Here is a 13,769-nt window from a genome sequence, read left to right as displayed (position 1 = left end):
GAAGCAGGTTGGATATTTAAGACACAAGGTTAGTATGGCGTGACCATTAATGTGGGAGACAATGAAACAATGAAATGGCTTCAAGATAAAGAACACATCAGTACAATCAAATAAAGCAAACGCACACAAATCTAATCTGAACCTCTTATTTCATGCAAAGATCTTCACAACCGAATGGGCTTCACAGAACACAAAACATTACCCCACAGTGAATTTAGTAGTTACAGCAGATGGTGAAGTTCAGTGCTTCTTGTAGGAGCCCCAAACTAACTGGAACATCAGTCAGAATCAGAACACATCTTTCAATTGCAGATGTAATCCCATGAATGCAAGCATGGTCCTTTTGTGCTGTTGTTATTTGTGGTGCAGATAAATAGAAAGGTATACACATGTTAAACAAGTTCTGCAATACATATAACTTCATATGTATACATATACATATAACATATAACTCGACAGTCCATGTAAAACAGATTCAAACAGTAAATAGCAGGGCGGAAAAAAGTAAATGGTCATATTCATAACTTTATTCATTGAACAAATAATGGTCTTTGTCACTAGCTAAAGATGATTTCCCCCTCCCACCAGAGCAGTTAAAGTCTAAAGGCTTGTTTTTTACCTATACACAGATACTCTGGGCCTGTGCAATTCTGTTTTATAATGCGTGCAGAATGCCATTTGTCTTATACCATCCAGTTTTCCATGGATTCAGTATGTCAGATCTTCAGTCCCAAGTTTAAAGATGAGATAAATTCAGTGCCGACTCTCTCTTATTTTTAAAAAATTCATCCTGTCTGATCTGCACTCATCGTTTTGATCTGAATCGACCTTAAAGCAGTAAACAGGAGAACTGGATTTCAAACACAGTTTAAAAAAGTTCTATCTACCTGCAATGAAGGCTGACAGTACTCAAGATACTGGAACAGTAAAGTACTTCCCCGGAAGTTCTCACTCCCAACTACAGTTTTCACTAGATTCTTACTTGACACTACATGCGTTTCACAAATAGAAAACTACACTACACACTAAATACAAACTTCTATTCGTGGATATTTGTTCAAATGATAAAACATACCAGCTAGTAAATAAAGATCCACTTCAAGACAATTCAAAAATAAAAAATTCCTGTCACGTCGTTATGTTGAGCCTAAGAGTCTTTTCAGTAGTTTCTATGGAGAGATGGACAGGTTCTGCCACTAGAGGTAAAGTTACAATCCTGACTGAATACACCTTTGACAGTTTATTTTGGTAGCTGTCATCTACTGTTGCTATTGCCTGTTTCACATTAGGGACAACGAGAAGTCCTTGGTAAATAAGTGTAACTGTTTGCTCTGAAATAATTTTGGCCCTACAACATCTACATGGAAAGCAGAAGAGCGCGCTCTATAGCCGCGTATAGTGTAGCTTCACCGTCAGGCCTAAAGAGGGAGCCCTTTCCTGCATAGCTGCTGGTGCGGCTGAGGCTGGTTCTGCATTGTTGGAGACTTCTTACTCTGCCTTTGCCTGTGATTTTTGGCTGCCAGGTTTAATATTTCTTGAGGCTTTCTGTTGTTTTCAGTCCCAGTTCTAAATAAAAAGTCAAAACCATTATGTGATTCATGAGCTCATCAAAAAATGTAGCAAACATGGCTCATTCATATGGTTGAGCTAAATAGAGTAGAAGCCCAGGCAGGCTACAGCTCTACTTGTCCACTGCTATCCTAGAAATAGGCTACCATCTCACTGACTTTTATTTTCCCCATGCAATTTTTAAACATGACACACGTTATATGTATATTTCATGAATCCATATTAGATGGCAGCTCCAGGTCTTTGGCTAAAATATTTTTGAAAACATTGTGAAAAGTTGGAATTCCTAGGTCTTTGATTAACTGAACTAACGAGTTGATCACATCGCCAGGCGCGTCGCACCCGCGTGTGTTGTGACACCCGCACTTTCACAGAAACATGACTCCACCCCCCCCCCCCCAACTTTTTTCTGAGATAGCCATTGATGAAACAAAACTAAAATCTGTACCAGCTTGCCAGAGCTAGGTAGGCTAGCCATGGTTAGCTCACACATTAGCAATAAACGTCCCGTATAACTCGAGAGACAGTTCTCCTCAATTCGTTTAGATGAATAAACATTTTATTTGCATTGCAAAATTGTGCACATTTCAATCGACATTAGCGTATTAAAAATTGGATAAATGTACACACTCCGAAAATGTCATCGTGGCAAAGATCTGGAATATCTTATGCAGATTTTGTCATTTGAACGAGCACAGGTTAGAGGGCATTTTTGAGTTTATAATTTATTTTGAATTTATTTTATCTTCAGAACATGGCGTGACGAAAGAAACTGTGTTTATCTACAATTGAATTATTCATGTCATGGTTCTGTGTTTCTGTTTTTGTTTTTCCTTTTTTGGCCGCCAGATAGTGGCACTTCAGTTTTGTGTTTCAGCTCGTTCTCCCTCATTGGTTTCCCCTCTGTTTAATTGTTTTATTGTTTTCAATTATTCAACTGTTCAATTGTATTTGTTCGTGTCTTGCTATCCCTTCCCTCTTTGGATTGATAGTTCTTTGAGTTCACCTGTGTCTGATAATTTGCCCTGTCTATTTAAGTTCTTTGTTTCCCTGACTTGGGTGCTGGTTCCTTGTGAGTGTTTGCATTTGTGTTTCTGCCTGTGTGTTCTGTTGTGTTTCAGCGTGTGTTTCTGACTGTGTTTCCATCTGTGAGTTTCGCCTGTGTGTTCCTGCCTGCGTTCCTGCCCTTTTTCTGCCTTCCTGAGTTCTGCCCTGCCCTAGTTCTGTGTTTTTTTTTTTTTGGGGAGGGGGGATTTTTGGATTTTTATTCTGTTTTCTGTTTTTTGAAGGATTTCTTTGTGTTTTTTCGAGAGTTGCCCTGCGTGGCCTCCTTTTTGTTTTCCGTCTTTGCTCCTGTTGAAATTAAAGTCTTTATGTGCATTTCCCTTTTTGACACATGAGTTTTTTTACTCTCTGCATTTGGGTCCATTTCCCAGAAAATCATGACAATTCAGATCGTGGGCAGAATTGTTAATCAAGGAAAATATTAGTCTTGACTTTCAATCAATCAGGCGAAGTTTTCTGCCTCCTCGATTTTCAGCTCAACAGTCACCACTGTGCCGTAAGTTAAACTAGTCCGTACCAGTCAGTTAAATAATGTGTGTAATAGAACACACCTTGCCACGCCATTATAAAAACTGATGTCCCCCTTACATTACTTTTGTAGCAGTAAGATTACATTTATTCTATGGTGAGTTTTTCCCTATATCCTCATGCTAAAATCAACTATAAATCCACATTTTAAATCTGATATTTAAAAAAAAAAAAAATTCCCAGGGGGCATGCCCCCGGACCCCTCTAAGGGGTTCGCATCTTTGTCACCTACGAAAGTAGCCGCAGCCATCTAGACAATAGTATGAGACTACATTTTTTGGCAGGTTTAGCATTGCTGAACAGCTAGGTGAAGGCTACAGGATTGGCATTAGAAGGCACAACGACGAGGTGACATAATCAGCACATTCTGTCCAGAATAATAGACTGTGTGAAATTTTGTGGAGCCTTTGAGTTGGCTTTGGGTGGCCACGATGAAAGTGAGAGCTCCGATAATCCCGGGATATTCCGTGGGTTGGTGAATTTTGTTGTCTCCTTTAAACTTCAGCATTCACATATTCATATTTTGTCCAGCAGAAGGCTCTATAAATGACCTGGAGTTAGCTAATATTTTCCTACTCTTTTTATGACCTCATAGAATGTAACAGTGGCAGTTAATATGACTTTAGTAGTTCCATATTTAAAAATTGAGCTGTTGCCTGTTGGTAACTTTAGGTGATGTAGGTGAAATGGGCATTTTGTCATCTCTATCTACATATTTTATATTATTAAGGAGGGCAAAATATGTTCAAGTAGTGCTACTGGCCAGTGTTTAGGTAACATTACAGTGTGTTGTGTTGTTTTAGATTTATTTATTTTTTATTTTTGTGCTGAGCTATGAAGTGCTGCTTCAGGTTGTTTGTCCCCCCCAAAATTTTATCAACAGCCGCCACTGCTTGGTAGCCTTTATGTTTTAGGTGTAAATGCTTTCTGTGCATGTAGTTTTTGAGCAGTATGTTTGTTTTGCTTGAAGGTTTATTTTGAGTAAACGGCGGATGCTTGAATAGACCGCCGTTCCTTCCTTCTGTTTTGTTAGTTTGTATGTTGCAAACTAGCTAGCCAGCTACCGCGAGTGAGCATGCTTCCGCTCATACTATATGGCCTTATTTTGATAAGTAGTGCGCGGAGCTGGTTAGCTAGCTCGAGCATTTCTTTTTTGTTTATCTGTTTGTTGTTTTCACGTCAAACCCGATCTCCCCGCTTTCGCTGGGTCAGCTAACCCAGCTGTGCTTGAGCATGTCTTCGTGCTTTGCCTGCCATTAATTTGAGGGGCTTGCCTATCTGCATGGTGTTGGTTTGCTTTACGCTCCGTCTGGGTTGCGGTGCCTAACTAATGCGTTTGGTTTGGCTTTAACTATTTTCTCCTACTTGGCTCTGTGAAGTGTGCATTGTGATTTTTGATGCCAATTGCAGTGTACCTTATTGAAGTGTGATTCAGATATATATTCCCTTCTCTAAGCCGTCAAAAACCGAGTAGGCTAAAGCACAAGCAGGCTTGGTAGTCTGTTACCAGTAATTGGGGGAAATGTTAAATGTCGTATGTTATTGCCCGCAAAACATTTTAACGAATTAGAAAAAAATAAAGCTAGTATTTCCGTATTTCCGTCCATAAAATATGAAACCGGTATAGAATAAAAAGGACCCGTTTTTTCTCTTTTACTCAAGACTCCGGTCTTATTTGTAGGAGGTAGCATATGATAACGGTCATTTCCCGAATATTACGGTTTTATTTCTCCTGGAGGAAGAGTTTTGGTCTTATGTGAAAAACAAACAAACAAACAAAAAAAAAACTACAGCAAAAGAGAGGAAGGAACAGGTGATGGATCAGTTGAAAGGGAGGAGTCAGTAGCTGGGTTCATACTTGGCAGCCAGGCTCATATGAAGAATGGCTACTGCGTATATAATCGGCAAGGTGTTTTCTTCAGTGGGAAAAGAAGTTCTTCAAAGAATTGGGATTTGGAGTTTCTGACTGTTTGGCTATTTTGTACAGGAAACCTAGAAGGTCAAAGTAAAGTAACGCTACATTTTTTTTTTTTAAGTCAGCAAACCAACTCGCATAAGACAGAGCCCAAAATAACTAAAAAGGATTTCTATTAAAGGAAACTAATGTTCACAATTGTATGTCTTGACATTATTAGAGATGTAAATAAAAATATGTGATTCTGGGGTGCTGATTAGTTCAAATAACAACTATTTATTATATTTGAGGAAGCAGGAAGATTTAAGGCGCTGGTCAGTATGGCATGACCATCAATGTGGGAGGATATTACACAATGGCTTCAGGATAAAGAACACATGAGCACTCAGTCAAATAAAGCAAATGCACACAAATCTTATCTGAACCCTTTATTTCATGCATAGATCTTCACAAACTTATGGGTTTCACAAAACGCAGAACATTACACCATAGTGCATTTGACATTTTCAGCACAAGGTGAAGTTCAGTGCTTCTTGTAGGAGCCCTGATCTAACTGGAACATCAGTCAGAATGAGAGGGATGTTACATCTACAGTGAAGATGGGAAGAGCTTCAGAAAGGATAGAATCAGTGAGATTATACCAAAGGAGGGTGACCAAGATGGCACCCAAACCCCTTGTTTCCACTTCTACATTTTACAATTAGATTCACTTTGATACTCCTCATTGGCTGTTGTTTTCAGTTTGATTCTTCTGGTTCCAGAACATCAGCTGCATCAACCTCCCCGTGGTCCATTGGTCCTGTTATTCATTGTCCAGATATGAAGAAAGGTATTCTCATGTTGCACAATTTCAGCAATATACATCACGTACAGTCCTATGTAAGCAAATTAAACAGTAAATGGCTAAAAAAAGGGATTAAGTAAAAGATTGGTTATATTCATAACTATATTCATTGAGAAAATAATGGTTTTTATCACTAGCTAAAGCAGAGCATATATATTTTCCCCCTCCCACCAAAGCAGTTCATGTCAAAAGGTTTTTTGTAATCTATACACAGCTCCACCTAGGGATCTGGGCCTACGCAATTCTTGATTACCCATGCAACATCAGGATTATGGGATCTGGGGAAACATTAAGCACTCCATAGTACATTAGAAAACAAAAGACCATTACACAAACCAGTTCAGATCAGAAAATCAATAGGGTTTCAGGATGTTTTCAGAATAAATGTAATTTGCCTTAGACAAGTTTTTTATTAGAATTCGTGCTGATGGCCACTTGAGGTCTCTGAAGGTTACAAGTTTACAGGTCAAATCTTGAGTCCTGAATTGGAAGATGAGACGGAATCGGTCAACCAATTAACTGGTTGCTATGGAAACAGTAAATTGATTTAACTTCACACCCTTTCTATGATGTTAAAAAACGAATCTAGTCTGATCTGCCCTCATAGTTTTGATCTGAACTGGCCTTAAAAGCAATAAACAGAGGAGAACTGGATTTCAAAAAAAGTAAACAAAGTTATGGAGTTAATGGAGTACAGGGCTTCATGTATTTCACAAATCCAAAACTACATTACACACTAAATCAACTTCTAAAAAAGCTGTTCATGGATGCAATTTTTTAAATAATAAAACACACCAGTTAGTAAATAAAAATCAACTTAAAACCAATCCAATATAAAAAACTAAAACAAGTTGTAGTATTTTACCACTCAAGCATACTGTCATATTTTCCTTCTTGTCAAACACTTGCTTTCTGGATTTAATTGTGATTACTTCTCAGAACACCTCATATATTGTTCTGCTGAGCCTGGGAGTGTCTCTTCAGCAGTTTCTATGGAGACAATAGGTTCCACCACTAGAGGTAGACATAAGTAAAGTTATAATCCTGACTGAATATACCTTTGTTTACTTTGTTTGCTCAACCATATAATTCTGACCATACAACTCTGAAAGGCAGAAGCGCATGCAACTTAGCACACGTCTTCCCCGTGTCTGTTAATCTCCTCACATCTCCAGCATCTCCTGCAGTTTTTCCACCTTCTCCATGTCTTTGTTCTCCTTCAGAATTTCAATCAGGCTGAGAATACTCTTAACAGTAGAATCTGAATTAAACTTCAGAGCATGCTGTCTAAGCTTGAGAATGGACTGGAAAGACCTCTCGATCAGTTTGCTCATTTCAGCCTCACCGTCCTTCACTTCTTGCTGAATTTTGGACATCACTTCCTTTGCTGAGAGTATTCTGCCTTCAGTATCTTTTTTCAGGTCCTCAAAAGTTCCAGTTTTTTCTTCTTTTACTGCCTCATATATTTCATTGCCTTTTTTGTGGTCCGTGTAGCTGCATTTTCCGGGACAGGCGGTACATTGGTTGTCCTCCATCACAGAACACCATCGTAGGTCCTTTACCCACCAGCATCCTGGATAGTGGCAGTTTACCTCACACACGGTGCAGCAAGTTGCTTTGTTCTTAATTGGGACCTTCTTAATGACGACTACATTGTATTTATATGTAAAGTTGTTATTTTTCCTCATGTCCATTTTGTGCTCTTCCAGAATTTTCTGTTGGTCCTCAAGTGCCTTCTGCTTCATGTGCCTCACCTCGATCTGCTCATCCAAGCTCTGGATACAAGCTTCCAGTCTTTGGTGTTCTCTCAAGACATTTTCAGTTATCCTCAAGCTTTGAGTTTCCATTCCATCCAAAGTCTGGAAGAACTCCCTCATGCTCTCAATTCCGCTATCCCAGTTGAATTTTAATGATTTTTCATATTTCTTCTGATAATTCTGAAGACAAAGGTTGTTGTTGAACAGGAAGTGAACAAGTTCATTATCTTCGTCTCTGCGGAAAGGTACGCCAGACTTAACAACTGCATTAAGAGCTGGAGGTGGTATCCAGTCTGAGAAGGTGATGAGAGTCAGGAGGTTTTTCTCCATGTTCTTCCCAAAGATGGACAGGATGGCATCAAAGATGTACTTCTGGCTGGGACTGAGGCGATTTTCAGATGCCTTTACCACAAGGCAAACTGCATCTATTTGTTGAACACCATTTACAGATTTCAATAATTTGTACAGATTCTGAGCAATGTTTTTATCTTTATCCAGACCTCTTGTGTCTCCATATCCTGGTGTATCAATGACTGTGAGGGAAAAAGGAACAGACAGTTCCTCCAGCCCAAAAATCTCATAGGCAGTAATCACAGTGGTCTGAGATTCAGTTTGGTCACTTTCACCTTCAACCGGGATGATTTCAAACCTGATCTTGTCTTCCCACTTTACCCCCAGCATGTAGTTGACCATCATATTGATGAGTGAAGACTTTCCTGTTCCTGTTTCTCCTACCATCAGGATTGTCCTGTTCCTTTTTTGAGGGTCATTTTGTCCAAATGTGTATCTCCTGACCATATCTCCATCTTCATCCAGATCTTCCTGGACTGTGTTCAGCAGGTATATTTGTATGGGGTTTGTTACAATCAGTTTGCTGTTCTTAATTACATTTGACAAGTTTGACGTAGCTTCTTCTCTTGTTGTAGTGCAACTAAAAGATTAAGAGAAATGAAACAACGTATGTGTTTTTCTTTATTCATAGTTATTACCACACACACACGCACACACACACTCACACACACACACATTTTCCAGGACACTGAGACAAATACAGTATCATCTTGAAACTGAAGAAAAAATAACAGAATACAGTAAACAAATAATTGAGGGCGAATAATTGAAACACTACTTGCCATACATTTATGCCAACCTACACCCTCAAACAAATGATTCAGACCAGAGACAAAAATGGCATCTGTACAACAAATCTGCCATCTGCACTGCACAAAAATACCAATATTACAGTAACCAACTGCTGCATGCAAACTGTATGTCACCTACAGTTAGATATCTTTACCTTGTGTGAGATTGTGCCATTGTTGAATTCTCAGGTACTAGTCCTCTTATAATCACAGAAAGAAAACAAATGTGGAATGTTTCCCGACCAGGAAACACACATGCATGTGCACGAGAGGGACCTTCTTTGTACCTGAAAAAGAGATCAAGGAATATTCATTTCTTTTGACCCCACTGATACACACTGAAAGCAGAAGAAGCTTCCTCTGCTTATGTGCAATTCTCTCAGACAGGAAATCCAGTCATCTTCTTCTCCGACGAAAAGAAGCAAGGCAAGAAGGCAAAGAACATTGAAGTGTTCTGGTGTACAAATGGAGTCACTTGGAAACCTGTGTCCTAAACGTGGGTTCAATCTTAAAGAAATCAACTATCTCAAAAACCACCCAGCTATAAATCTATGCAAAATAGAAATTCACAACAGTATAAATGAGGTTGTCTTGAAGTTAACTTCACTGACATTGTGATTCATCCAATCAGTGACATAGATCCAGTGAAGTATAATCATAAATGAGGCTCCAGCAGCATAAAACTCAATGAAGAGAAATCATACAAAGCCATGTTCTCACCTGTGTTTGTCAGTTCTAAGAGGTGTGTCTTCCTGTGCCTCTTAACTTTTATAGACTAAGCAGGGTGGGATGTTTTTCCACCCTGGTGTAAAGGAATGTCTTCTAATTGGCCATAATCACACATGCTGGTGTTTTTTTAACCAACTGCAAACGGTTTTAAAGCATAAAGTAATAGCACTGGCATTCTCTCACGCCTATTGAAAAAAAGTCATAAGGGGGCTGACTTTTTTCTGTCAAAAACACTTTCATTTTTATTTTGAGTCACAGCCAGAGGAAAAACAACATGAACACAAAAAGAGAAAAAGCAGAAGTCACCAGAGGATCTGAAAATCCCCAGCAGTGCAAAGGCAGCATAGAGACAGTGTGACAGGACACGTGAAGGGAGGCTGACGTCGCATGATGGTACGATGGAACACAAACCACAATACCAGCTTGTAAAGGACCTAACAAGATTCATTTCTGTTTTTCGACTGTGAGTTGTCAGAATGAGAACAAGGTAAAAATGGGAAAAACCCTTAATTAAATCCTCGCTCTGTTTTTGAGCTCTTCTTAAACTGACCAGCTTAGGTGGTCCCCAGAGTTAATCAATCCAAGAGCATGACCAAAGAAACAGGCCAATTTAATTGATATGCTGACAAAATTATTCCATTGTGTCAAAGTGCAAATGTGAAAAGTGAAAAATGTGACTGGGTTGAGTGTGTTTGAGGTGGATTTTTAAAAATTCAGCTGGGTTACATGCAGAGGTACAGAGACTATATGTACAATTCTGAAAGTCTGAAATCATCTGGGCAGTATGTGTACTTAAGCATCAAAACTAAAAGTAAATTGTGCTTTATCTAAAAAAACAGCTATATATATATATATATATATATATATATATATAAAATCAAATATTAATATTTGTCATGGTACTGTGTTCCTGTCTGTGTTTTTCTTGTTGGGCCGCCAGATGGCGGAACTTCTGTTCTGTGTCCTGCTCCCCCTGTTTAATTGTATGATTGTTTTCAATTGTCCAATCATTGTTTTCTGGCTGTCTCGTTTTCCCTTCCCTTTCCGTGGCCTGATTGTTGAAGTGATGGCCTGATCAGTAAAGAAAGAAAAAACAAAATATGATTAAATATTTTTGAGAAACCTTCCAAGCCAAAACAAACAATGTTGCATTAACTCAATAGATTCTAGGGGAGCTATTCATGTTGGTGTGTAGATATGTTTATCCTAATTGGAGCTATACCACAATGATACTTGTACCTTAATGGGAGAGCTCTTTAAATCACCAACCTTACCTGTTATACCGTTTGCTCATTCTGCCATTCTGCTGCTGTACTCTTCCTGCTGCTGCTAATATACTATTCCTGCTGCTCCTGCTAATGTGCTATCCCTGCTGCTGCTGCTGCTGCTGCTGCTAATGTGCTATCCCTGCTGCTGCTGCTGCTGCTGCTGCTGCTACTAATGTGCTATCCCTGCTGCTGCTGCTGCTACTAATGTGCTATCCCTGCTGCTGCTGCTGCTGCTGCTACTAATGTGCTATCCCTGCTTCTGCTGCTGCTGCTGCTGCTACTAATGTGCTATCCCTGCTTCTGCTGCTGCTGCTGCTGCTACTAATGTGCTATCCCTGCTGCTGCTGCTACTAATGTGCTATCCCTGCTGCTGCTGCTGCTACTAATGTGCTATCCCTACTGCTGCTGTTGCTGCTGCTGCTACTAATGTGCTATCCCTGCTGCTGCTGATGTGATTATGCAGTTAATATGACTTTAGTAGTTCCATATTTAGAAATTGAGCTGTTGCCTGTTGGTAACTTTAGGTGATGTAGGTGAAATGGGCATTTTGTCATCTCTACCTACATATTTTATATTAAGGAGGGCAAAATGTGTTCAAGTAGTGCTACTGGCCAGTGTTTAGGCAACATTACAGTGTGTTGTGGTGTTTTAGATTTATTTATTTTTTATTTTTGTGCTGAGCTATGAAGTGCTGCTTCAGTTTGTTTGTCCCCCCCCCCCAAAAAAACTGGGCCGCCCCCCAAAAAATGTATCGCCAGCCGCCACTGATTGGTAGCTTTTTGTTTTAGGTGTAAATGCTTTCTGTGCATGTAGTTTGAGCAGTATGTTTGTTTTGCTTGAAGGTTTATTTTGAGTAAGCGGCGGATGCTTGAATAGACCGCCGTTCCTTCCTTCCGTTTTGTTTGTATGTTGCAAATTAGCTAGCCAGCTACCGCGAGTGAGCATGCGTCCGCTCATAGTATATGGCCTTATTTTGATAAGTAGTGCGCGGAGCTCGTTAGCTAGCTCGAGCATTTCTTTTTTGTTTCTGTTTGTTGTTTTCACGTCAAACCCGATCTCCCCGCTCTCGCTTGGTCAGCTAACCCAGCTGTGCTTGAGCTTGTCTTCGTGCTTTGCCTGCCATTAATTTGAGGGGCTTGCCTGTCTGCATGCTGTTGGTTTGCTTTACGCTCCGTCTAACTAATGCGTTTGGTTTGACTAACTATTTTCTCCTACTTGGCTCTGTGAAGTGTGCATTGTGATTTTTGATGCCAATTGCAGTGTGCCTTATTGAAGTGTGATTCAGGTATATATTCCCTTCTCTAAGCCGTCAGCAAACCGAGTAGGCTAAAGCACAAGCAAGCTTGGTAGTCTGTTACCAGTAATCGGGGGAAATGTTAAATGTCGTATGTTATTGCAAAACATTTTAATGAATTAGGGAAATACTAGCTTTATTTTTTCTATTTCCTTCCATAACATATGAAACCGGTATAAGTAAAAAGGACCTGTTTTTTTCTCTTACTCAAGACTCCGGTCTTATTTGTAGGAGGTAACACATGATAACGGTCATTTCTTGAATATTACGGTTTTATTTCTCCTGGAGGAAGAGTTTTGGTCTTGTGGAAAAAAAAAACAAAAAAAAAAAACCACAGCAAAGGAGAGGAAGGAACAGATGATGGATCAGTTGAAAGGGAGGAGTCAGTAGCTGGGTTCATACTTGGCAGCCACGCTCAATCTGAAAACGTCACTGTTTGTGTATTCGGCATGCCATTGTAAACACCGAAGGGAGTGTGATTTACCTGGAGTTTACACGTTCATATGAAGAATGGCTACTGCATATATAATCAGCAAGGTGTTTTCTTCAGTGGGAAAATAAGTTCTTCAAAGAATTGGGATTTGGAGTTTCTGACTATTTGGCCATTTTGTAAAGGAAACCTAGAAGGTCAAAGTAAAGTAACAGCAGGAATATTTAAGGTGCTGGTCAGTATGGCATGACCGTCAATGTGGGAGGATATTACACAATGGCTTCAGGATAAAGAACACATGAGCACTCAGTCAAATAAAGCAAATGCACACAAATCTTATCTGAACCCTTTATTTCATGCATAGATCTTCACAAACTTATGGGTTTCACAAAACGCAGAACATTACACCATAGTGCATTTGACATTTTCAGCACAAGGTGAAGTTCAGTGCTTCTTGTAGGAGCCCTGATCTAACTGGAACATCAGTCAGAATGAGAGGGATGTTACATCTACAGTGAAGATGGGAAGAGCTTCAGAAATGATGGAATCAGTGAGATTATACCAAAGGAGGGTGACCAAGATGGCACCCAAACACCTTGTTTCCACTTCTACATTTTACAATTAGATTCACTTTGAAAACAACAGCCAATGAGGAGTATCAGTTTGATTCTTCTGGTTCCAGAACATCAGCTGCATCAACCTCCCCGTGGGCCATTGGTCCTGTTATTCATTGTCCAGATATGAAGAAAGGTATTCTCATGTTGCACAATTTCAGCAATATACATCACGTACAGTCCTATGTAAGCAAATTAAACAGTAAATGGCTAAAAAAAGGGATTAAGTAAAAGATTGGTTATATTCATAACTATATTCATTGAGAAAACAATGGTTTTTATCACTAGCTAAAGCAGAGCATATATTATATTTTCCCCCTCCCACCAAAGCAGTTCATGTCAAAAGGCTTTTTTAAATCTATACACAGCTCCACCTAGGGATCTGGGCCTGTGCAATTCTTGACTACCAGTGCAACATCAGGATTATAGGATCTGGGGAAACACTAAGCACTCCATAGTACATTAAAAAACAAAAGACCATTACACAAACCAGTTCAGATCAGAAAATCAATAGGGTTTCATGATGTTTTCAGAATAAATGTCATTTGCCTTAGACAAGTTTTTTATTAGAATGCGTGCTGATGGCCACTTGAGGTCTCTGAAGGTTACAAGTT

General features: G+C 39.5%; 2 protein-coding genes across 2 annotated transcripts in view; one reads left to right on the top strand and one right to left on the bottom strand.

The window, feature by feature from the left end:
* Positions 1–13,769, top strand: part of LOC118234297 — a 63,589-nt gene that overhangs the window by 13,459 nt on the left and 36,361 nt on the right. The window lies entirely within an intron of this gene.
* On the bottom strand, positions 5,493–9,740 carry LOC118234292. Its single transcript, XM_035430729.1, has 3 exons — positions 9,541–9,740; positions 8,976–9,107; positions 5,493–8,609 (listed from the first exon to the last, which is right to left on the bottom strand). Exons 2-3 carry the CDS (start codon positions 8,993–8,995, stop codon positions 7,085–7,087), a joined length of 1,545 nt encoding a protein of 514 aa, XP_035286620.1. The 5' UTR covers positions 8,996–9,107; positions 9,541–9,740; the 3' UTR covers positions 5,493–7,084.

Source organism: Anguilla anguilla, chromosome 8 (genome assembly GCF_013347855.1).
Source record: "Anguilla anguilla isolate fAngAng1 chromosome 8, fAngAng1.pri, whole genome shotgun sequence".
Taxonomy (NCBI): Eukaryota; Metazoa; Chordata; class Actinopteri; order Anguilliformes; family Anguillidae; genus Anguilla; species Anguilla anguilla.
This window is presented reverse-complemented; position numbering and strand designations above follow the sequence as displayed.